The 23,793-nt window shown below is 38.2% G+C and overlaps 3 protein-coding genes across 6 annotated transcripts; 1 reads left to right on the forward strand and 2 right to left on the reverse strand.

Annotated features, from left to right (window-relative positions):
* Positions 1–6,676: 6,676 nt before the first annotated feature.
* Positions 6,677–14,336, reverse strand: LOC126766149 (uncharacterized). 3 transcript variants are annotated; one of them, XM_050484016.1, is made up of 2 exons: positions 13,933–14,336; positions 6,677–8,309 (listed from the first exon to the last, which is right to left on the reverse strand). In XM_050484016.1, exon 2 carries the CDS (start codon positions 8,303–8,305, stop codon positions 7,253–7,255), a length of 1,053 nt encoding a protein of 350 aa, XP_050339973.1. In that variant the 5' UTR covers positions 8,306–8,309; positions 13,933–14,336; the 3' UTR covers positions 6,677–7,252. The 3 variants fall into 3 exon arrangements, with proteins under 3 accessions (XP_050339973.1, XP_050339975.1, XP_050339974.1); XM_050484018.1 differs by lacking the exon at positions 13,933–14,336 and having other exon boundaries at positions 6,677–7,194; positions 7,246–9,548; XM_050484017.1 differs by lacking the exon at positions 13,933–14,336 and having other exon boundaries at positions 6,677–7,170; positions 7,246–9,545.
* A 40-nt stretch (positions 14,337–14,376) lies between these two features.
* On the forward strand, positions 14,377–15,942 carry LOC126766165 (putative nuclease HARBI1). Of its 2 annotated transcripts, XM_050484057.1 has the most exons (5): positions 14,377–14,600; positions 14,659–14,830; positions 14,890–15,080; positions 15,138–15,282; positions 15,341–15,942. In XM_050484057.1, exons 3-5 carry the CDS (start codon positions 14,962–14,964, stop codon positions 15,866–15,868), a joined length of 792 nt encoding a protein of 263 aa, XP_050340014.1. In that variant the 5' UTR covers positions 14,377–14,600; positions 14,659–14,830; positions 14,890–14,961; the 3' UTR covers positions 15,869–15,942. The 2 variants fall into 2 exon arrangements, with proteins under 2 accessions (XP_050340014.1, XP_050340015.1); XM_050484058.1 differs by having other exon boundaries at positions 14,481–14,830.
* A 21-nt stretch (positions 15,943–15,963) lies between these two features.
* On the reverse strand, positions 15,964–17,019 carry LOC126766178 (uncharacterized). The gene is made up of 4 exons (XM_050484069.1): positions 16,983–17,019; positions 16,709–16,902; positions 16,469–16,651; positions 15,964–16,398 (listed from the first exon to the last, which is right to left on the reverse strand). The coding sequence occupies exons 1-4, from the start codon at positions 16,993–16,995 to the stop codon at positions 16,114–16,116; spliced, it is 675 nt and encodes a 224-aa protein (XP_050340026.1). The 5' UTR covers positions 16,996–17,019; the 3' UTR covers positions 15,964–16,113.
* Positions 17,020–23,793: the final 6,774 nt, after the last annotated feature.

The following is a 23,793-nucleotide window of genomic DNA, read 5'->3' on the forward strand; positions in this document are numbered from 1 at the left end:
CTTCTGATCCCATGACATCTCGCCCCTCAACACAAAATTCATCACACCACTCAACCCCACACAACAAACACAACCATACCATATCATAAATCTTACCAACCACACTACACGCCAACATGTCAATAATCGTTTTCACCACCCAAGCGATCAAAAAGGATTGGTCAGATCGGGGTGGCCCCGAATTCGATTTTCCATGATAGATACGTTTCGCCAGCTTTTCGATCGCTTATCCGTACGCCAAATTTTGATTTTCAATTTGTGGTCCAAGTCTTGGATCCCCTTCCGATAGCGTGCGTGCCTTCTTCTTCTTTACAAGCGTAGTCATCGCTTACGTGATTATAGCTGAGTTTACAACAGCGCACCAGTTTTTCTTCCTTTACGTTGCTTGGCGCCAATTGGATATTCCAAGCAAAGCCAGGTCCTTCTCCACTTGGTCCTTCCAACGAACAGTGTTTCGTTTAATACAAGCTGGGGGGACAAAAATATTTTAGTTTGAAATTTAATTATTTTGGTCGTGTTGATTAATTATCTTTAGTTTCATTGAATAAATTAATCTATTTTTTTAGATTTACGTACAGAAAACAAAAAATTGTGTAAAAAATATATCTAATTATTTTTTTTAAATGTCAGAACATACAATAATATTTATTTGAACGTAGAGAAAGTTATAATAACAATAATAGGTGTGTTCGTAGAAAATCCTTTATTAATCATCGCGTTTTTCATTGGTTGAAATGCATAGAAATCTGTTTGTAAGTCCACTACATTTCAACTAATGAGAAACCCGCTGACTAATAAGGAGTTTTTCTACGAACAGACCTAGTATTAACAATAACATAAAAATAACAATAACACCCCACAACAAAATGTTTAATACTACTACATCATTACTCATTGAATGACTCATCATCACTGTTAGATTCATCTGTCATCAGTTAAATTTAGCACTTCCACCGGTAATTTATCTGTTCTCTTTTTGGGAACCTCTCTGAGAGAGTTGATTACCGGATCGGATGTTATTGAAAGCATATGTTACTATATTCTGACGTGACTGCTTTCTTTTGATGGTATTGAAGGAATTCAAGTTCTAATTACATCCGGACATTTTGTGCACGGTAAAGCTCCGTTAGGACCTCTCCGAGCCGTTCACCGGTAGGTGATTTATCTGCGATTTCTTTCTCTTTTGGGAACTTCTCTGAGAGAGTTGATTACCGGATCGGATGTTATTGAAAGCATATGTAGTAAATCTATATTCGTGGCTATACGTGACTGCTTTCTGGTGTGGTGTTCGCGAAATCTACGGCAGTCCTTATTACGGACCTCTTGCGATTCCTCCGAGAGTTGCCCGATTGGAAGAATACAAGTTCTAATTACATCCGTACTATGTACCAGGATTTTGTGCACGGTGACTGGCATATAGTACCAGGAATATAAATTAAGATAAAGGGTTCTGGTTTTGGAATAAAGATTTTCGAATTTATTGTAATTAATATCGTAGCCGGAGGATAGCGTTCTAAATAAAATGCTAAAATTTTTAATTCGATTAATATCCAATCCGGTAATCTCCCCACTCAGTTCCGGAATCATAAAGAACCTGCGGGCCTTATTTCCATCATTAGAGTTCCCATATCCAGGTTTCGGTGTGTCTACTATAAGTCCCATCTGGTTTCTAAACTTTTGCCTTACTTCTTCCGAACTCTGTTTTACACTAGCCCTTTCTATTTCGCTTTTAGCTTGCCACTTTTTATGTCCAAACGATACCAATGTGTAACATGCATACAAAGGAACGAATCCAGGCGTTCAAGGTAGACAAACCGAAACTGTAATGTTCTTTTTTAACCACTACGTATTTTAATTCGCCATTCATCAGTTTGGGAGTAGCACCACAGATGTAATATGTTTGTGAAGAAAGTGTACCAGTCAAAGAAGTACATACTTTTCCGTCTGCCATTGTAAGTAAAAGATTATGGTTTACAGAAATTTGAGAACCGCGATTATCACAAAGTGTTGGAAGAAGTTGAAATACTTCTTCCAAAACCTTGTTAGTTTCTGATGTAGTAAAATCAGTTGTTTCCTTTGAAAAAATCAGCTTAATTGGGCGACAATAAAGTGTGGACGAAGGCCGCTGATTTTGCCATAAAATATTTTGGCTGGCATCGTCACTCAATCTCAATGGAACAATAGCAAAAACAAACAGATACTCATCAGTAGCATCGCAGTTCTCACATTTCTGTTCATAAGCGCTATGGCCAGAGCTTCCGTCATATCCCCATTTGCTGATTTGTATGAATGACGAATTAGAAGATATATTTTCTTTGAAAACTTCACTTTGCGCTTCAATTAAACGTTTACGGTTTTATCCAAAATGGCTTGAAGTTTACTTTCGGCGCGCGTTTCTGTTACCAAGATATGTTCATCTGCAGGGTAACACAAATTTTTAGACTTACGTAAGCTAAAATAGGATGGAAAAACTTTATGTCCCACCTTTAATGACCATTTTCGCGTCTGTTTATACGAGTAACTTGTGCACTTAGAATCCACATAATAAGCTAATGCCTTATCACTTGTCAATTGTATGCCTTCGCATGTAGTATTACCAGACTTCTTTTTTTCTGTAGATTTCAAACTTTCTCTAATCCAAGTAGCTATGTTTCTATTACCCTCCAAGCGATTTGCTACTTCAGCGGCTACGGTCAACTCGATGGCACTTCGCGATTCTAGTAAGTCTGCAACCATTCGTTTTTTCGTTTTAAAAGACGACTCTTCAACATTTTTTTTGGTCTACCTTGAGGTCGATTGCTTCCAGTTGATGAGGTAGGATGGGGATGTTCCATTTGTAGGTGAAATTGTAAATCTGCCCCTTCAAACAAACAGCGATTTTTGTTTAAAAAACGTTCAATCATCATATTTGCTTCAGTCTATTTTTTGGAAAATTTTAACAAAACACTCGAAATGTTTAACTTTATATCCTTCTGTGTATCAGGCGTTACATCTGTGGCACTAAATTTTGTCAAAACATAATCCACTAAACGGGAATTTCGCTCTATTTTACATTTTCGCCAATCTTCAAAAAACTTCATTTTTGAAATAGAGCAAACTCGATTTGGAAAAAAAATAATTAAAAATTATTGGGGAAAGATGTGGTACTCGATCAAATGTCATTGTATAGCTTAAGGTTGCCGTTATACAATATTCAAACATTAGCTTGGATATATAGTATGTGGATAAAAAAAGTTGCATACGTTAAAAACTTTAAAATAAAAAGAACACAAACATTTTTATATACATACATACCACCTTAATTAAAGTCCATTTCATCAACAGTCATGTTTTCCTCTGCAAACCTTGTTAAATCACTATTTATGTTGTATTTATTATTTAAATTGAAAACATAAAAAATGATAACACCGTATCACCGTATTAGAATATTTTGCGCAATTCTTGTTTAAATTTGTGACATATAGAGGGTTGTTATAATCAGAGTACTGTCAATTATTTGATTGTTTACATTGACTTTACTTTCAGAGCTGGAGTGTTTTTTTTCATTCGGACAACATGTCTTAGCCAGCGTAGCCGCTGTCTTTTAATTCCCTGAACTATGTCAATGTCGTCATATATCTCATACAGCTCATCGTTCCATCGAATGCGATATTCACCGTGGCCAACGCACAAAGGACCATAAATCTTTCGCAGAACTTTTCTCTCGAAAACTCGCAACGTCGACATCAGCTGTTGTCATCGTCCAGGCCTCTGCACTATATAGCAGGACGGGAATTATGAGTGACTTATAGAGTTTGCTTTTTGTTCGTCGAGAGAGGACTTTGCTTCTCAATTGCCTATTCAGTCCGAAGTAGCACCTGTTGGCAAGAGTTATCCTGCGTTGGATTTCCAGGCTGACATTGTTGGTGGTGTTTACGCTGGTTCCAAGATGGACGAAATTATCTACGACTTCAAAGTTATGACTGTCAACAGTGACGTGAGAGCCAAGTTTTTTGACGGTGGGCTTTAATCTTTCACACAATACGCCCGATAGAACCTTATACGCGATGTTGAGGAGGCTTATGATACGGTAGTTGGCGCAGATTGTGGGGTCTCCCTTTTTGTGGATTGGGCAGAGCACACTTAAATTCCAATCATTGGGCATGCTTTTGTGCGACCATATTTTACAAAGAAGCTGAAGCATGCTCCTTATCAGTTCTTCGCCGCCGTTAGCTCGGCCGGCAATCCATCGGCCCCCGCCGCTTTGTTGTTCTTCAGGCAGATAATTGCTATTCGAACTTCTTCATGGTCGGGCAATGGAACGTCTGCTCCATCGTCATCGATTGGGGAATCGCTTTGGGAATCGGTCGCTAGATCACCTTTGGGGGTTCTACAAAAGTATGCTCCGGTCTCGAAACTTTCTGTTAGCCGCCGCATCTTTTCCTAGAATTTTCGAACATTACCCTTGTCGGACAGCTTAGCAAGCTCTTCATACTCACGCATTTCGGACTCTTTCCTTATCTGTCTGCAAATGCGTCTCGCTTCCCTCTTTAGCTCTCGGTATTTATCACATTCCGCACGTGTTGTGGTCGATTGTAACGTTGCGAGGTAGGCAGTTCTGTTTTCTCTCCGCTGCGCCACGGCACTCCTCATCGTACCAGCTGTTCTTTTGCATTTTCCGAAAAGCAATGGTTTAGGTTGCAGCTATACATAAGGAGTTCGAAATTCCGTCCCACAATTCCCTTATACTGAGCTGTTGACGAGTGCTTTCAGAGAGCAGGAGTGCAAGTCGAATAGAGAATCGCTCTGCTCTCTGTTGTGATTGCAACTTTTCGACGTCGAACCTTCCTTGTGTTTGTTGATATGCGTTTTTTGCTGCACAGAGGCGGGAGCGAATCCTGGCTGTAACAAGTAGTGCTCCGAGTCGATGTTGGGAGCTCGGAGCGCACGCACATCTAAAACACTGCAGTCATGTCCTCCATCTATCACAACATGAATCGATCTGGTTAGTGGCTGTTCGATCCGGAGACAGCAAGGTAGTTTGATGTATTTTCTTGTGCTGGAATCAAGTACCACAGATAACCATATTTCGGGCCCCGGCGAAGTCGATCAGCCTCAACCCATTTGGGGATGTTTCGTCGATATGTTATATATTATTATTTATATGCCCACTGTAGTAAATGCCACAAGCACCTACTAGTTTCAGTCCTTCAACGTATATACATGAAGGATAAACATATCTAAACATAGGAATATTAAAATTAGCATACATACGTATGCTAATACATACTTATGGTATATAATAGGTAAATGCCAATTAATTAAATTATATGTACATCTATTGCTTATCGCAGATTTCTTTTCGCCTTCTTTTTGAGCATACGTATGCTCATGCAATTATTTGCATACATACTTACATATTTAAATGTTGATATATCTATAAATATATAAGAAATTATATACTTATATAGTACTATTTTTCCGCTCATTTCGCTGAATATGTTATATGTTCAAACATAAAGCATAACCATATGCAAATAAATATATACATTTGTATGTACATACTTATATTTTTGGTTATTACCATTTTTCTTCTTTTTGCGTTCTTATCTTAAAAGATACACGTACTAAAAATTAATATAAAAATTAAGCGCGAGTGCAATCGCAGATAATTTTAACTTATACACGGTAAAAAAACCCTCTATTTTAATAACAATAATTATATACATATATGAATACGCGTTCACAAATTTATATATTTTAATTGATTAATAATAAAAATTTAAATTACATTTTTGTTTACATATTTGCTTTTATTACCAATTTTTTAATTGTATTTCAAAGCAAAACGTTTTTAAGCTCAAAGCTTACAATTTAATTCTATAAATGCAATTTGAAAAATCAAAAGAGGTTAAACCAAGAACTCCTCAATTATTAGAAATTCCAAAAGTGGCTGATGATGATAAATCACAACTGCAGAAGCTACACGCTCAAAGTAGGGTGCGAAACATAAAAGTACCAAACATAATTCAGTATCATAGTTCATAACTGAAAGTGACAGTTTAATTAGATACTGCACACAATTTTCGGCTTCTCCTAATAATGACAACACATAATCGGTCCCAAATTTAAAAATTCAAAGCATAGATAGCATATGGGCACGCGTTCTGGCAGCGCATAATACAGTACTAGATTTTGATGACGCTGAACTCCCAAAAATCATAAAAGCTTCGGCGTCAACTAAATATGAAAACTGCCTAGAACAATACGAAACTACTATTGGACCAAATAAATTTATTTAGGTTATGTAGAGAGTAGTAACGACTCAAAAAAAAAAGACCTAGATTAGTCAGCGACTAACTCTCTTGCAGTTTAGACGTTTGTTTTTGCGCGTCTATCCGCTTTTTCTCTTTTTTCTATTTTCTGTGCATACGCATACTTTTGTTTACGTGAACTTTAAAAACACGTGCACCATGGCCCCGGGGCCACCACACATAAACGCAAATCGATTTGCGTTATTAGATACTGGACCAAAAAGAAAGAAAAACAAAAGTGATTCAAGTGCCCTTCAAACCGATTTTCCTCGTCTGCCTGAAACTAAAGTGAATGATCCAAAATTTGTCGTGATTGAATCAACTGATCCCGTGATCGACGATATATTTGCCGGTGTGCCAAATAAAATAAAAACTATTAGAACTCGGGTAACAATTCAATTTGATTATATTTGAATAAATATAAAATACTTATATGTATGTGTACGGGTTAATAAGTACAATTGGGTGAGTATGTGTGGATGTGTATAATTGTATGATAATGTATAAAACTAATTATGATTATACTTAATCTAATTACAAATTTATGGGTAACCTGATGTGGTTGAGCTTTTCCCGCGTTGAGAAGATGATTCTGTTGTGGTGATTGCTGCTATTTGTTGCTGCTGATACTGCTGATACTGCTGATGCTGCTGTGGTTGTTATTGCTGCTGATATTGCTGCTGCTTTTGGCGCCTATGTGTCCGTCCGCTATGGTGATTCGTTTTATTGTGTCTTTTTGTTTCGTTGGGTGCTTCGCTGTTATGTTGGCGCTGTTGGGTGTTTTTTGCATTGTCCTCTAATTCGTATTTAGACGAGTTAGGAGGACAATGCAGGGATGTGTTCATTTGGTATGAACATCCCGGCCGCCTTGCAGTGTCTGCGAATAAAAAGATTTTTAGATCTATTTTGAATTGGGTAAATGACTAATGTTATGAACGGGTTGGAGGTATACTTGGGTTTTAAATCGCACAAGCACCGGTTAAAGTCCAACCGAGTGCGGTGTTTTGTGCGATCACGGTGCTGTTATCGGGGTTGAATAAGCCGGGTTTCATCAATCTTGGGTAGATGTCAGCTCCCAGTTCCAACATGATTTTGTCGTCTTTCCAAAATGTAGGGTCGGCTAGGACTAAGTGGTCGAACTTTTTAATGATTTCGCCACTTAAGTCACGATTATAGGGTCGGGTCGGTAAATCATGCGTCAATAGGCAGTTAACTTCGGCGTGCCAGTCGGAATCAGTTAATGATCCGATTACGACTTTACATATACGATACGAGTCGAGGTACGTTTTCGGTAACCTCAGACTCTGGACCAGTTCTGACGCAATCATGGTCACTTTTCGGGTCGGGTTTATTATGGCTCGTATTTTGTGCCATTTGCCATCGTGTTTCACTTTGACCATGACGGTTGGGATGAGGGTCGGCTTGGCCAGTAACGTGGGTAGATCCTCTTGTCCGTGTAATCGCTTTTTGCCTTTTGCTGTTTTCTTTTGCTCTTCGCAAAACAACCTGGGGTGTCCATGTAGGGTTGAATGGTGTTCCCCGTTACACGTGGCACATCGTTTTTTACTTGTGCACTTTTGGGTGGAATGCGATCTGGCCAAGCAATTGACGCAATACTTATGTTTAATGACTGCGTCAAACTTTTCGCTAATGTTCATTATGGTGAATTTTGAACACGTTACCAGTCGATGGTCTTTTTTACACAATCCACAGGCGACGTGTTTGTGCGTTCGCTTTGATGAACGGCTGATAGTACGCCGGGCTGTGCGATGGGTACTTCCTCGTTCTTCTCTAATAGAGGAACGGCTGATGGTACGTCGGGCCGTGCGATTCGTATTTCCACGCTCCTCTCGAATGGGGGAAAGGGTCGCTTTAAAGCGATGCAGGCGTCTTGCCAGGGTTCCTTCGTCGGAGAGTGGGCTGATGCTACGAGTCGAGCTGAGGGATCGCACAGTGAATGTGGGGCTGCTTTGGCGGCTGCAAATGGACTTCGTACTGCTTTGAGGGGCCATGTCACTATAAGGAAATAAGATTAATTATTTGGTAAAGTGACTATTTTGGTTATTGGGCGGGTAATTATTCCCTGAGAGGTACGTATGTCAACTATTCTTGTTTTGTTGTCTGCACCGAGATACGTTTTTTCGATGCGACCAAGTCTCCACTCATTTGGGGGTAGAGTTTCTTGACGTATAACTACCATATCGTTAACGTCTATGTTGCGTTGAGGGTATTTCCACTTATATCTTTTGTGGAGTTCTTTCAAATATTCTTCTTTCCATCGTTTGCAGAAGTGTTGATGGAGTATCTTCAGTTTCTGCCATCTTTGTGCGATGCTTAGATGTGCATCTTCTAAGTTAGGTTCTGCTGGGATTAATAAAGGGGTACCTATTAAGAAATGACCTGGAGTTAAAGGTTCTAAATTTGTTGGGTCTTCACTTAATGGGCTTAAAGGGCGAGAATTCAAGCAACTTTCGATTCGGGTTAAAAGGGTTGCTAGTTCTTCGAAAGTGAATTTCTGGTTCTGAGACACCTTTTTCAAGTGGCTCTTTAAACTTTTCACTCCTGCTTCCCAGAGTCCACCCATGTGTGGAGCTCCTGGAGGATTAAAGTGCCAGTTGATGTTTTGGTGTGCTTCACTAGCTGTTAATTGAGTTTTCAATGACTTCATGAATTCTCGCCGATCTTTAATTAAAAGTTTAGACGCTCCAACGAAATTAGTTCCATTGTCCGAATAGAGATCGGCGGGACATCCGCGCCTGGAAAAGAAACGTGCGAATGCGGCCATGAATGCGTTGGTGGTGAGATCACTTACTGGCTCTAGATGTATTGCTTTGGTTGCAAAACAAACAAATACGCATACATAACCTTTTGTGATCAGACATGCTCTGCCGGTGTAATTTTTTATGTCATAGGGACCGGCGAAATCGATTCCTGTTGCTGCGAATGGACGGGTTAAGGTGGTACGTTCTGCGGGTAGTGCTGCCATAATCTGAGTAGTGTTACGCTTTTTGTGCAAAACGCAAGTTTTGCACTGATGAATGGTAGACTTGATGAGGGTTTTCAGCTTCGGTATCCAGAATTCCGAACGCATAAGTCGTAAGACTAGCTGGTTGCCGCCATGAAGGGTTATTAGATGGGTAAATTGGGTGAGTAGTTTGGCTAATCGACTGCTATAGGGTAATATAATCGGATAACGTTCGTTGTATGATAATGCCGCTGAATTGCTCAACCGACCATTAACTCGCATTATTCCTTTGGGATCGATTAAAGGGTTTAGTGTCAAAATTGTACTTTTTTGGGTATGCTGGTTTTCTGGGTTAAGGCTTCATACTCTTCTTGGAAATACTTCTTTTGGGATAAAATAATTAGCTTCGTGCGGGTAGTGTTGAACTCCTCTGGAGTTATTTCCAACGTCGTGTATGACTGTTGTGTTTTATTGGGTGACGCATTCGAACAGAATCGTAACAAATATGCTACAACTCGAATGGCTTTGGGTAAGGACGAGAATCTATCCAGGATATCCTCTTGTGTTGTATTCACGAAGGTCTTGATTGGCCGGAGTTCCAGTGTTGTATCGCTTGATTTTTTGGTAACTGGCCAGTGTATTGGGTCGAGTGTTAGCCATTGGGGTCCGTGCCACCAGAGGTTATTATTAACCATTTCCAGAGGTGTGCTTCCGCGAGTAGCTAGATCTGCTGGGTTGTCTTGACTTTCGACGTGAGTCCAATTTTTGGTTCCAACCTTTTCTGCGATTGTGGCAATTCGGTGGGATACAAAGGTTGTCCATGTACATGGGGGTTTGCTAAGCCATGAAAGAACAATTGTGGAATCCGTCCAAAGGTGAGTACGGTATTGGGTTATACTTAATTGGGGTAGTGTTGCATCCACGAGATTCGCCAGAAGAACTGCTCCGCAAAGTTCTAGCCTTGGTAATGATATAGTTTTTATTGGGGCCACACGAGTCTTGGATACCAAAAGGGTTGTCCAGGTATTTGCGTTTGTAGAAACACTGATATATAGGGCTGCTGCGTAGGCCTTTTCAGATGCGTCAGAGAATCCATGAAAATTGATGATCGCCGATGTCGAAAAGTGGGTCCATCGAGGAATTTCAATGAGATTTAGGGAATCGTAGTCCTTTATGAATATTTTCCATCGATGGAGGGTTAAGGGTTTCAGACATTCATCCCAATCGGATTTATCAAGCCAGATCTGTTGCATTATTATTTTTGCTGTGACTACAACAGGGCTGAGCCAACCAGCTGGGTCAAACAATTTTGCTATGATCGATAGTACTTCTCTTTTAGTATATGACGTTTTATCCTGAATAGGGTTGATGAAAAAAAAGAAAGCATCTTTTTTTGCATTCCATCTGATTCCAAGTGTTTTTGTGTTATTGGATTCTGGTAAACTGAGTGAGTTGGTATCCAATAGATGTTCTTGTGGGATTCCAGATAAAACTTTTGGGTCATTTGAGGTCCATTTGCGTAGAGCGAATCCTGCGGACTTTAAAGATGAAGTGAGTTCATCTCGTGCCAATATCGCTGTTGGTATGTCATGTGCTCCTGCAAGTACATCATCAACATACATTCCGTTTCGAAGTATCTCTGCTGCCAGTGGGTGGGTTCCTTGTACATCATCCGCTAATTTGAGGAGGGTACGGATAGCTAAAAATGGAGCACAGTTAATACCAAACGTAACAGTTTGTAATTCAAAATCTTCTATAGGGTCGTTAGGGGATTTCCTAAATAAGATTCTTTGAAACGGAGTGTATCTGCTTTCAACGAGTATTTGGCGATACATTTTTTGAATATCTGCGTTGAATACGATTCGAAACATTCGCCATTTTACTACTAGGATTACGAGGTCTGCTTGCAGAATGGGTCCAGTATGTAGTACATCGTTGAGGCTGTTCCTGTTCGAGGTGGGGCATGATGCGTTGAATACCACTCGCAGTTGAGTCGTTATGCGATCCGGTTTGATGACTGCGTGATGTGGCAGATAATACGTTTTCGTATTATCCGCAGGGTCGTATTCAACTTTGGTCATATGACCGAGTTCCAAATACTCGTTGATGGCCTTGTCGTATTCCGCTTTTATTTCGGGTTTTCTCGACAATGATTTTTCATTTCGAAGAAATTGAGCTAGAGCTATGTGTCTTGAGTTGCCCAATTCTATGTTTTCCGGGGTTTTAAAGGGTAATGTTACCACATAGCGCCCATCTGAGTTTCTGTGGGTCGTATTTTTATAAATTTGCTCACAAACTATATCTGAAGTTGATGGTAGAGGCTTCCTTGGAACTTCTTCAACTTCCCAAAATTGTGTGAGCAGCTTGTCTGGGGTCATCTTATTGAAAAATGACATTATTGAGGGTGATAAGGGTTTTTCTGGTGTGGGTCCGGATAAAATCCATCCGAATTCCGTTTCTTGGGCTAGAAGGGTCCCGAGTACATTTTTCCGTACACCACTGAGAATTATTTGTGGGTACAGGTCACTTCCGATCAATATGTCTACTGGTCTGGGTTTATAAAAGTGAGGGTCAGCTAAGCTAAAACCGAAATCTGTATTAGTGATGATCGAATTAAGTGAGTGAGTGGGTAAATTATCGGTTAAAGTTTTTAAGATAAACGCATGTGTTGTTATCTTAAACTCCTTTCTTGTTGATGAACGAAGGGTGAGTTCACAAATTTTTGAGGGTGTTGCCGAAACGGTGTTGTTCAATCCTGTCACTTGTGCGTTTTTCCTGAATGTGGGTATGTCCAATTTTCTCTGGAATTTCTCTGAAATAAAAGTGGCTTCCGACCCGGAGTCGACTAATGCGCGAGCTGTGAATATTTGCCCTTTGTATAAAACTTGGACTACAGCAGTACCTAACAAAATCTGCTTCCCACTGAAGTTTTGAGGGTCTTGGGTTTGATTTTTAGTGGACTGTAAGAGGGTTGTGTAGGCTTGCGGATTGGTATTGGTATTAAGGGTCTGGGAGGTACTACTGCTGTTTGGGTCAAGAGGTGGGTTTGAAGCTCTTGATCCTTGCGGGGGGGATTGGGAACTGGTTGGTGTGTCCTTATGCAGAAGTGTGTTATGTTTCTTTCTGCATATTCTACAAAAATATTTGCTCTTGCAATCTCTGAAACTGTGAGATAATGCAAGGCAATTGAAGCAATAACCATTATTTTTTATTGTGGTTATTCGGGTCTCAACATTCATTTGTAAAAACTTTGGGCATTCTCGAATTGAATGTTGTGTTCTACAAAGCTTACAACTTTCAATGTCTTGAGGCTTTTTTGAAAGGTTGTTGCCTCTAACTGGGTGTGCACTAGCTTGTGAAAAATCCAGGGTCGAAGTTCCGGAAACATTGGCGTGAAATGTGCTGAACTTCCTGTCTTTTCCTTTTCTATAGGATCCACTGTCGGATTGGGTCACTGGAACGGGTTCAGTTAAATTCCCTACGGCTTCCAAAGATTTATATCGATGAGTGAGAAACGCGTCGAAAGTTTTCCAGGATGGTATTTCCGAGTTATCTTCTAGGGTGTCCTCGAATTGATGAAGTAGGGCTTTGGGTAGTTTCAAACCGCATAAGAATATTAAGATGGGGTCCCAGCTACTGGTGTCTATGTACACGTTGTGCAGGTTTGTGAGACAATTGTTGACGGTCCTCTGAAGGTGTTTAATCGCGCTTCCACTTTCTTGGGTTGCTTGGGGTAGATTGAATAAAATTTTCAATTGCGCGTTGACCTGAACTCGTTTGTTCTCGTATTGGGATACCAGATCTCTCCATGCCATCAGGAAACCATCATTTGTTAAGGGTGCGTTTTTAACGATTGCTCTTGCTTCTCCTCGGGTCTTTTGAATCAAATGGAACAGTTTTTCCACGTTGCTGATTTTGTGATTATTTACGTATATAGCCGTAAACATATCTCGGAATGAAGGCCAGGTAGCGAAATCTCCATAAAATATATAAAATATATCCGTATAACAAGGGGGTGAGATCATGAATTGATTGATGGATCCTCAAACATTTCAAATACAATTGATCCCGTTCGATTTTTGCAAAATATATCACCTCTGAAAGGCATCGTCGACTTCCTTTATTATTGGGGTTCCAGGGTATAAATTGAGATCATCAATAGCATTCAAAATTTAAACTCTTTTATTATTTTTGAATTTTAATAAATTAATAAAGAACGACTTTACTTTTTTGTTCGAAGTATATATTTTGTACCGCAAAATATAATGGGTGAAATTCTGACGAACGAAAAATTTCCTAATGGGTCTTTTGAAATTTTTCCTACCGGGTCTGTTTTTTGTTTGCTCACACTGCACTTGCAGTCAACGTTAGTTCGTTGTTAGTAGAGCGGGTAAAGCAATAAACACATATACGTGTGGGTATAAGTTGGTGCCAAAGCAGCGCTACTTGGCTCTCAAAAATTATATGTGTTTGTTTGTATATGAACGGGTAAAGTGCAAAGCGGAATATGGCAATAACAAAGTTTGCAAATACTTTGTGCTTAATACCGGTTAAGCAAAAGATTTACTTTGAAATAGAATATTAATTTTGTTCGTGTTTCACTATGCCGTTTTCTTCCGATTTGCACTAATTTATATTATTATATTTTGAATAAATGTGGGTTTGGGTACTTACAAGTTTTTCCTTTTTTCTGACGTATGAGTGTTTGAGTTTTGTTTAAATCCAAAAGTGGTTGATTGGGTGGGTGAATATGTGTAGATTTTTGATGAGTGTGGCTGATTGGGTTGGTGAATATAGGTGTATATATGAAAATAATCCTGTTGATCCGAAATCCTGATTTTCCAAATGATGTTGAATCGGGTGGGTTTATTTTATGAGGCGCTTAATCCGGCTCGAAGGACCAAAATGTCGGGGTGATCGACGATATATTTGCCGGTGTGCCAAATAAAATAAAAACTATTAGAACTCGGGTAACAATTCAATTTGATTATATTTGAATAAATATAAAATACTTATATGTATGTGTACGGGTTAATAAGTACAATTGGGTGAGTATGTGTGGATGTGTATAATTGTATGATAATGTATAAAACTAATTATGATTATACTTATGCCGGTATTCTGCGAGCAGTCTCAAGTCTCTAATAGAGACGAATCTGTGGTGAAATCTATTTTGAGACTGTTTGGTATTCTGGCGAGTTTGTCTCATCTCTAATTGAGCCATATCAGTCTCTAACTTGTTATGTGCTTTGCAGCAGGTCATAGAAAAATAAGAACACAACAATGGCTGATGAAGTTGGACTATTTTACCTTATGATGAAAAAACGAGAGGAGGAAGAGAGGTAATGTATTAATATTTATAATTTTGCAATAATGGATAATAAGGTGCATATCTTCTAGCTACATTCGCAGGCGCAATCTGACTGTTTTGCGAAACAAAAATTAGCCGTTTTTATACGAAGAGAACACATTCAGGAAGTTCTTCCGATTTCCCAAATCTTTGTGCTGGGATCTCATTAATCAACTCAAGCCGTATGACCAACAGCAAACATCGATTCCATTTGAACTTCGGGTGAGTTACATTTTAACATTAAAGAAACAGTATATTTTCATGCAATCGAATTTCTCTAGTTTATTTCAGTTTTATATTTTTTATGCAATGGCTCATATCAGTGTTGCGTGGGAAACGCATATTTCGCGGTGATGAGCCAACCCACCATTTCCCGTTGCATCGAATATATTTGTAAATTGGTGGTGGAGCGTAAACACGGCGAAGTGCGTTTTCCTAATTCTGTTGAAGAATACAATAGAATTAAGACTGGGTAAATTTTATTCCAATTTAAAAGAAAATAAATCGCTATACAATAATTTTATTCCAGATTTTATTCGAAATTTGGAATAAAGGGTGTAATTGGAGCAATTGATTGCACTCATGTTGGCATAATTGCACCTGCCTTGTCAAGCACAGTTGTACCGCATGATTATATGAACAGAAAGGGTTATTATAGCATTAATGTTGAAGCGGTAAGTATTATATTCAATAACTAATTAATAACTAATTATTAACTAATTTTTCCAATAGCTTTGTGATGATGAACTAATTTTCCGGCACGTGAATGCAAAATTTCCCGGCTCATGTCATGACTCCGGTATATGGACTACTTCGCCAGCAAGGATAAAGTTAATAAGAGAACACTCTGATGGAGCTTTTAAATGGCTTTTGGGTGATTCGGGATATCCATTGGAGCCATGGCTTCTTACACCGGTGGCAAACCCTGAAACACCAAATGAACAAAACTTCAATACTAGGCACATAAAAGCAAGAAACACTATTGAAAGAGCATTTGGAGTTTTAAAATCACGCTTTCGTTGTATTTCAAGAGAACGTACATTGCGGTATAAACATTCCAAAGCGGCATTATTTGTTTATACTTGTACAATATTCCACAACAATTTACAAAACCATGGAATTTTTCTAAATGACACCGAAATATTGCCAGATCGATCACCTCCTGAAAATGTGGGAGCAATCTCTGAAATCCATTCGGGGGAGTATTACACTCGAGGCAGAGCAGCACGTCAAAGGTGCATTAACACATTAAATAATTAAAATTCTACATATACATATATTTCAATTCAAACTTCATTTATTTATAAAATAAATAAACATAACAATAAAATAATTTATACAAGTATATAAAAAGGAACATTTTTCACTTTCACTTTTTTGTACAAAACACATAACAATAAAATAATTCATACAAGTATATAAAAAGGAACATTTTTCACTTTCACTTTTTTGTACAAAAAACATCACAACAAAATAATTAATATGGACATAAAAAAGCACATTTTTTACTTTTTTGTACAATCTTCGGTGTTTTTTACGATGGTCTGAGCAAGCAATACCATCGCTGCCGCTAAATTATTAATGGATTCCGATTGTTTATTAATGGAATCTAAAGTTTGAATACGGAAAGCTCTCTCCTCCTCGGCTTTTCCTTCCATTAAATCCATATAATTTCGGAACATTTCGTCCGTCGTCATTTTTTTACTACGGGACGATGACGGAGTGCAATCATTGGATGCATCCGAAGTCGTATTTAGAGGTGACGGTGCAGCTGTGAAAACTACTTCTTCCTAAATTAGAAAAAGAAAAAAACAATTATAAATTCTGCACACTCGTATTGGTCTTTCTTGCTATTCTTACCTCTGTGCCAATGGTTGGTACATCTGCCAACCCATCAACCGCAATTGACCCTAACGTTTCTAACGCTCTCTGCTCTGTTTCAGAGAGCTCACTTGTTAAGCTGGGACCGCCACCTGTCACCAGCTTGTGCGCCTTGGCTTTCCTTGCGCGTGACCTTATTTGGTTTTTCCAATGGCTCAGATTCTGTAAATCAAAGGACATAAATACATACATATGCCAATGTCTATGGTTAAATATTACCTCTCTCCATTTTGTAGGGTTCCGAGTGGGCCCTTTTAGGGCATTTAATTGCACGGAGAGTTCCGCCCAAAGCTCCTCCATTCTTTTCGGCCGCGATGGGTCGTTTTTGTGCAACTTTATCTCCCGGTGAACCCGCACAAAATTTAGATAGCACTCTATTTGCTCCTTCGAGGTGCGCAACACTTTATTATGATCTGTAAAAAAGATATACACATTATACATATACTATAATAATCATAAAATAATGAAATTTATATTGTTTACAATTACTTACCTTCCTTTTCCATTATTATCAAATATAAGGATGAACACATGTGTTAATCGATAACTGTGTTGTTAAATTTTTTCATATTTACTTAACAATTGATTCAGATAAAATGCATATGTTAAGCATTTATTATAAACTATTTCAGTATTAGTTTTCAATAATTGTACTATGCAATTATTAAGAAGAAGTTTTACTGCTGAAATTTTATGAAAAAAAAACTAATTGCATGTAATCGTTTCATACATTACGATTGTGCACTTGCATTCATCTCTAATCAGCTAAACTAAACAGCTGATTGCTGCCCTTCTTTTCACCATACTATTTGGTGAATATTTTTGAGACTGTATCTGCCAGAATACCAAAATGAGACATCCTGACTAACAGAGTCACTAAATTACGATTGTCTCAATTAGAGACATGAGACAATCGTGACAAGCAGAATACCGGCATTAATCTAATTACAAATTTATGGGTAACCTGATGTGGTTGAGCTTTTCCCGCGTTGAGAAGATGATTCTGTTGTGGTGATTGCTGCTAATTGTTGCTGCTGATACTGCTGATGCTGCTGTGGTTGTTATTGCTGCTGATATTGCTGCTGCTTTTGGCGCCTATGTGTCCGTCCGCTATGGTGATTCGTTTTATTGTGTCTTTTTGCTTCATTGGGTGCTTCGCTGTTATGTTGGCGCTGTTGGGTGTTTTTTGCATTGTCCTCTAATTCGTATTTAGACGAGTTAGGAGGACAATGCAGGGATGTGTTCATTTGGTATGAACAACCATCTTCCCAGTAAGATCGACATTGCTTGGTGCAAAGTTTTGGTTCGCCAATTTATACCACTCCCCATGCGCTGCAAATCTTGCCAGCTCCTTGGGCATACGAAAAACAATTGTAAACGGTCACCTCTTTGTGCAAATTGTTCCCTACCTCCCCATTCCCCATCTGACTGTGAACGCACTTTCTGTGCTAACTGCGCTCAGCCACATCCCTCCTCTTCCAAAGAATGTCCAAAATTTCTACAAGCCAAAGAGATAATAAAAATAAAAACGATAGACAAATGCTCAATGGAAGAAGAAGAAAAAAAGCACAAACAACAACTAAATATAACAAATTTACCCAGCTACTCCTACGCCGGCATTGCATCGAGCGCAAATACTAGCAAAACAAGTATAATAATGACAGCAGCTACAATAAACAATTAAAACTCTCCCACTTACTCACAGAGCATTAAAAACTCAAATAGTATCAACAACAAAAACTACGAAGAAGCAACCATACGTACGAGTATTGAAAATTCCAATTCCTCTTCCAATCAAATTGCCCCCATTGAACAAATTAATTATTCTGACTCCCATACAGTTAAATCAAACAAAACAGCAAAAGCAAACGATAATATTCCCACAACACAAAATACTAACAAACACAACTTAACTTTTAACTCTCCGACTTCCGAATTCCAACTTAATCTCACTGATCGTATCGAGACAGACACTAACTACAATAGCAATCATTTCTCTTCATCCAGCTCACATTCCTCTTCCCCACAATTCCAGTCACTCTTCCAACCTCTCCCATCACTCTCCCAAGTATTAGCTGCTACTATAAACCAGAATACGTCTGATAATGAAATGGAATAAAAAGAAAAACAACAACTAATAAACACTAATAAATACATATTTGCCTCTCTTTTTACTTTGATTAAGTTTTATGACGTTAAAAATTCTCCAGTGGAATATAAACGGGTATTCCAACAACTATCACGAGCTGCAATTGCTTATCAAAGAGAAAAGCCCAGACGTAATATGTATGCAAGAGACACATATCCCACTAACACCAATATCCAATCCCTTTTATCCCAAACAGTACTTATTCTATTTCTCTAACTTAAATAACATCCAAACTAACAAACAAGGTGTTGGTATCCTAATAAAAAGATACATTCCACATGAAGTTATAAATATATATAAAATTAAATCTGAACTTGCCATTTGGTATAGCAAGTACATACATCCACCCCCAGCAAGTTTTCAGTGAAACCGACTTAATAAACTTATTTCAGCAATTACCCACCCCCATTTTGTGGGTGGGGCTCACAAAAATCTAATGCCAGAGGATCAATAATTGAAAATTTCATTTTAAATCATCACTTGGTGTTATTAAATAATGGATGCCCTACTCATTTTTCAACCCATTCAACATTAACTCGCGTCGACTTGTCTTTAGCTTCCCCTCAACTTTCTCCCAAAATTAAATGGGATATTTCCACTGATCTGAACCTCGCCAATCGACAATCTCAATCAAGAAAGTGCCTCTATTACCAAAATCATACGCTCTGCAGCCAACAAATCGATATCCCAATCTAAAAAGAAGTTTGCTAAGGACTTTCCAATTTGGTGGAACGCCGATCTTAAATATCTTCGTGACCAGAAAAATAAATATTGGAAGGTTTTCAAAAATTATATGTCCGACACTAACCTTACCAATTACAAAAAGTCTAACGCGTGTTTTAAAAGAGCGGTTAAGGCTGCAAAGAGGAGAAGTTTCGAAGCTTTTACCTCACAAATTAATCCTTCTTCAACCCCAAAAAGGATTTGGTCTGACATAAAACGTATAACTGGCATTTCCCACACTCCTGTCACAGCTATTCAAACAAATAATAAAGTCCTAACCAACCCTGAAGAAATCGCTGATATATCCGCTCAACTTTGGGCTCGATACTCCAACGATGACAATTTTTGTGAGGAATATGTCAGGGAAAAGCAACACTGGTTTACCATGGTGTACGCCCCACAAAGTCTGTCTGTGTCTGCGACTTGCGTAGAAAATAAAATCACACTCTGTGAATTGATATCAGCACTTCAACACGCAAAAGGCAAAAGGCAAAACGCCGGGTATCGATCGCATATCGTACCCCATGCTCTCAAATCTGCCCCCAATAGCCAAACAAAGACTACTTTCACTATATAATAGCATTTTTGAAAAAGGTGCATACCCACATCCTTGGCGAATAGCGACGGTCATACCCATTATTAAACCAAATAAGCCTGCCGACTTGCCTTCTTCAAAAAGATTAATTTGGTTCGTTACAAAAAACAAGCACATCAAGCAAAATCAAACCGCATTTAGGAACAAGCGCAGTACTATTGACTCACTTATCCAGCTACAGCATTTTGTTTCTAACACTGTTGCAACCAAAAACCATGCCACAATCTTGTCCACCGATTTCGAAAAAGCGTTCGATCGCGTAGTACTTCACGCAGTGCTGAGCCAACTCGCAGCCTGGAAGGTTGGTCCTAAAGCTTTTATGATAGTAAAGGCCTTCATGACACATCGTCAGTTTCGAGTTCGAGTCAATAATAAATTTTCCAATGTAATTTCCCTTAAAAATAGTATACCACAAGGCTCCCCGCTCTCTTTTTATTTATTATTGCTTTCGATAAACTTACCGACATTTATTTAAATATTAAGAACATTAAGCTAACTTTGTACGCGGATGACGCTATTATTTATACTAATTTAAAAGACCCACTGAAAATTAACGAAGCTTTTCAAAAAATATTTTAGAATTTAAAAAATGGAGTGCCCGCACCGGAGCATCTATCTCCATTTCAAAATGTAAATTACTACATATTTGCAAAAAGAAAAATTGTAATTATCCTCAACTTATATTTGATAACACTGCAATAGAATCTGTTAATAACTTAAAAATCTTAGGAATTTTTTTTGACAACAAATTCAATTTTAAATACCAATGCCTTAGTCTTCGAAAAAACCTTTTCAAAAGGCTCAATATAATTAAATACTTATCGAGTAAGCGTTCATTTATACATACAAATACTCTAATTAATATTACAAGAGCTATAATACTCTCTAAAGTCGATTATGGCTTACCGATTTATGGATGGTGTGCCAACGCAAATATAAAGCAATTGGAGGCTCCATACCATGCTGCGATTCGCCGTAGCATAAATGCGTTCCTACATCACCAGTAAAAAGCATCTTGGGTGAAAGTGGTCTACCATCAATAAAAGAGAGAGTTTACGAAACGACGGTCCAACTACTTCCAAAACTGCTAAATTCGTCGAACGCTGATCTTCATAAAATGCTTGGAAAAGCCGCAAGACACAAAAAAAAATTCCAGCTTAAGTCCACGCTTCAACGCTGCCTGGGTATGGCACAGCCTTAAACATACTTCTACCATCCAAGACGAGCAAAATCAACATTCAACCGGAATGGCTTATAAACGAAGTCACTATAGATACCTCATTGCATAATTTCAAAAAATTGAACACCAATAATGCCACCTTCCAACAATACTTTCTTGAAATCGCTAACGAATACAAGTGTAAAAAATTTTCGGCTATTTATACTGTTGGCTCCAAAGCAACAAATACAGCTTTCGGAGTTACAACATCCAATGGGACAATCATTACCGGCGGAATTCTTCCTTCTCATTCATCTGTTTTCACTGCCGAGGCTTTTGCCATCCACAAAGCTTTAGAATATACCACCCGACAAAAAGGCAAGTTCGTAATCTGCTCTGACAGCTTTTCTTGTCTAAATGCAATCCGTAATATACGCAATAACTCTACAATTATATCAAAAATTCGAGACATATGCATCAAAAACAAACGAAAAATAGCTTTGCTCTGGGTACCAGGTCACGTCGGAATTGCTGGGAACGAGCATGCAGACAATGCCGCAAAGTACTTTGAGTCAGCACCGACTCTTCTCCATGAGTTACATGACGAAAATGATCTTAGAAAACTGTTACAAAAGCATGTAGAGGAAAGAAGACGCGCGGACTGGAGAAATTTCCAACACCCGTACAAAAACTGCAACCCACTTCGAAATAAAATTTACTACCCTAGCAATATATTACGACTGCAAGCAACCGTATTTACACGTTTAAGAATCGGCCATACACAAATCACACATCAGCACTTACTCACCGGAAATCCTAAGTCATCTTGCCCCTTCTGCTCCAACACACTATCCCTGGATCACATCTTACGCACCTGTCCAGCCTTAGAGAGTATTAGGCATAAACACTTTATTTCTGCTCAATATCAAACACTGGGAGTTGAAAGACAGGAAAAATGTTTAAGCTTATAGGTTAAGTAGAAACCTTACTAAGAAAAATAATTGAAAGACAGGGAAAATGTTTAAGCTTATATGTTAAGTAGAAACCTTACTAAGAAAAATAATTCAAAGCTCGACCTCTCCCGACACTATGACAAAAACCCTAATTTCTAAAAAATTACAAAAAATAGTTTAGTTTTTTTAATGATTCATTGTTTTCCCCAAAAAAAAAACAAAATAATACATCAACTAAATTAATATTTATATCATTAATATTAAATACATACCCTGTTGTTCAGAATCCATAAAAAATATATTCCAGAATGTACTTCACGCAACACAAAAAACCACTTGCAATTCCGAGAACTATCGAATAAGCACGTGCGTTCTGAACGAAATCTAGGCTCCGACTACTTGTGTGGCAATATAGCGGGCTGAAGGTCATTCATTTAATCGGTTCATTGTAGAACGGTTTCCTAGGTACTAAAAAAATAAATATTGAGTAGCATCGCTGAAGTTTGTAATTTTCATTTTTGTCCGGTTTTTGAAGGAAAATAGTCCTATGTGCGATGGGAGCAATCACTGGTGGAAAGAAAGAAATCGCCAAAATGACATCAAATGAAAGAACTCTTAACAACTCAGTACGAAATAGCTAAGCGAGATGACAAAAAAATAGTCAAGCCAAAAAATAATCAAAATTACTCGAATGAAAACTTTCTTAAACCCCAAACCAGCAATAATATACAATATAATAGGCACGTTAATAGAAGACAAACATTCGTGTCAAACCAAACAAATCATTGGCAATCATTATGTGAAAAATGTAAATGAGGTCATAATATAAGATGTTGCGAGAAGTTTAAACAAATGTCTGTTTAAGGTAAGAATAATAGTGTCCGACGTCATAAGCTTTGCATCAACTGTCTGTCCAATTCTCACGGGTCAAAAGACTGTGAAAGCAAATTCAATTGTATGTGCTGTCAAAGAAGACACCACTCATTGCTTCATATTACAAATTTTCAAAATATGAAGCAAAGTCAATTTCATAAAACCATCGGTGTAAAAACTCAACAAAGATTATTCATTCCTTACATTAAGTGAGAAATCTTTCATTCTGATTTTATTTCGAATTTTCCTTGCTTATATAAGTTATTTATTTATTTGTTCACATTTAAAACACAATTATTATTTGGCAGCGAGCCGTGTGTTTATTGTTGAAAACCAAACTTAGAATTATGTTAGCAAGTCACGTTGCACGTACAGGTGCATTGAAGTCGTTGTTGTTATTGAAAAGCAGCACTGACGTTCTCAAGTAGCGGGGGCGCTGTATCGTCATTTACTCTGGATGCGCGTGTGGTGTCGTTTAACCGTGGGACCGCTGTCCAAGTCGCATGCTTATGTAAGCTTTTAGTGGTTGGTTATTTGTAAAAGCTATGTAAGCCTATTTCGGCGTATGTTGTGTTAACTCCTCCCCCTTTAGAACATGCAGCTCCCTCGTTGGATGTCCTTGAAATATCGTCAAGTGTAGGGGTTGATCCTTTCGTTGGTGTTAGATTATTATTGACCTGAATACGAAATTTTGTTTTTCGTTTGAGGAGGATCTTCCTTGCTATCATTACAAAAAGGCAAAAAGTAATAGTATTATTGCTGTGGATCCAGCGAATAGGCTGATTTTGTATTTAGTGTTGATGGCATTGATTTGTTGGATATTTGCTACGTTAAGGTCCTTCAAATATTGCA

The sequence above is a fragment of the Bactrocera neohumeralis genome, unplaced genomic scaffold, assembly GCF_024586455.1.
Source record: "Bactrocera neohumeralis isolate Rockhampton unplaced genomic scaffold, APGP_CSIRO_Bneo_wtdbg2-racon-allhic-juicebox.fasta_v2 cluster11, whole genome shotgun sequence".
Taxonomy (NCBI): domain Eukaryota; kingdom Metazoa; phylum Arthropoda; class Insecta; order Diptera; family Tephritidae; genus Bactrocera; species Bactrocera neohumeralis.

What these genes read in the sequence shown, in the direction of transcription:
- LOC126766149 (XM_050484016.1), bottom strand. Translation starts at nt 8,305, where the DNA reads ATGGCCCCTCAAAGCAGTACGAAGTCCATTTGCAGCCGCCAAAGCAGC.
- LOC126766165 (XM_050484057.1), top strand. Translation starts at nt 14,962, where the DNA reads ATGAGCCAACCCACCATTTCCCGTTGCATCGAATATATTTGTAAATTG. An exon ending in TACAATAGAATTAAGACTGG is followed by an intron (nt 15,081 to 15,137) that starts GTAAATTTTATT and finishes ATTTTATTCCAG; the next exon opens with ATTTTATTCGAAATTTGGAA. An exon ending in ATAGCATTAATGTTGAAGCG is followed by an intron (nt 15,283 to 15,340) that starts GTAAGTATTATA and finishes TTTTTCCAATAG; the next exon opens with CTTTGTGATGATGAACTAAT.
- LOC126766178 (XM_050484069.1), bottom strand. An exon ending in ACCCTACAAAATGGAGAGAG is followed by an intron (nt 16,652 to 16,708) that starts GTAATATTTAAC and finishes TTTGATTTACAG; the next exon opens with AATCTGAGCCATTGGAAAAA. An exon ending in TACCAACCATTGGCACAGAG is followed by an intron (nt 16,399 to 16,468) that starts GTAAGAATAGCA and finishes TTTCTAATTTAG; the next exon opens with GAAGAAGTAGTTTTCACAGC.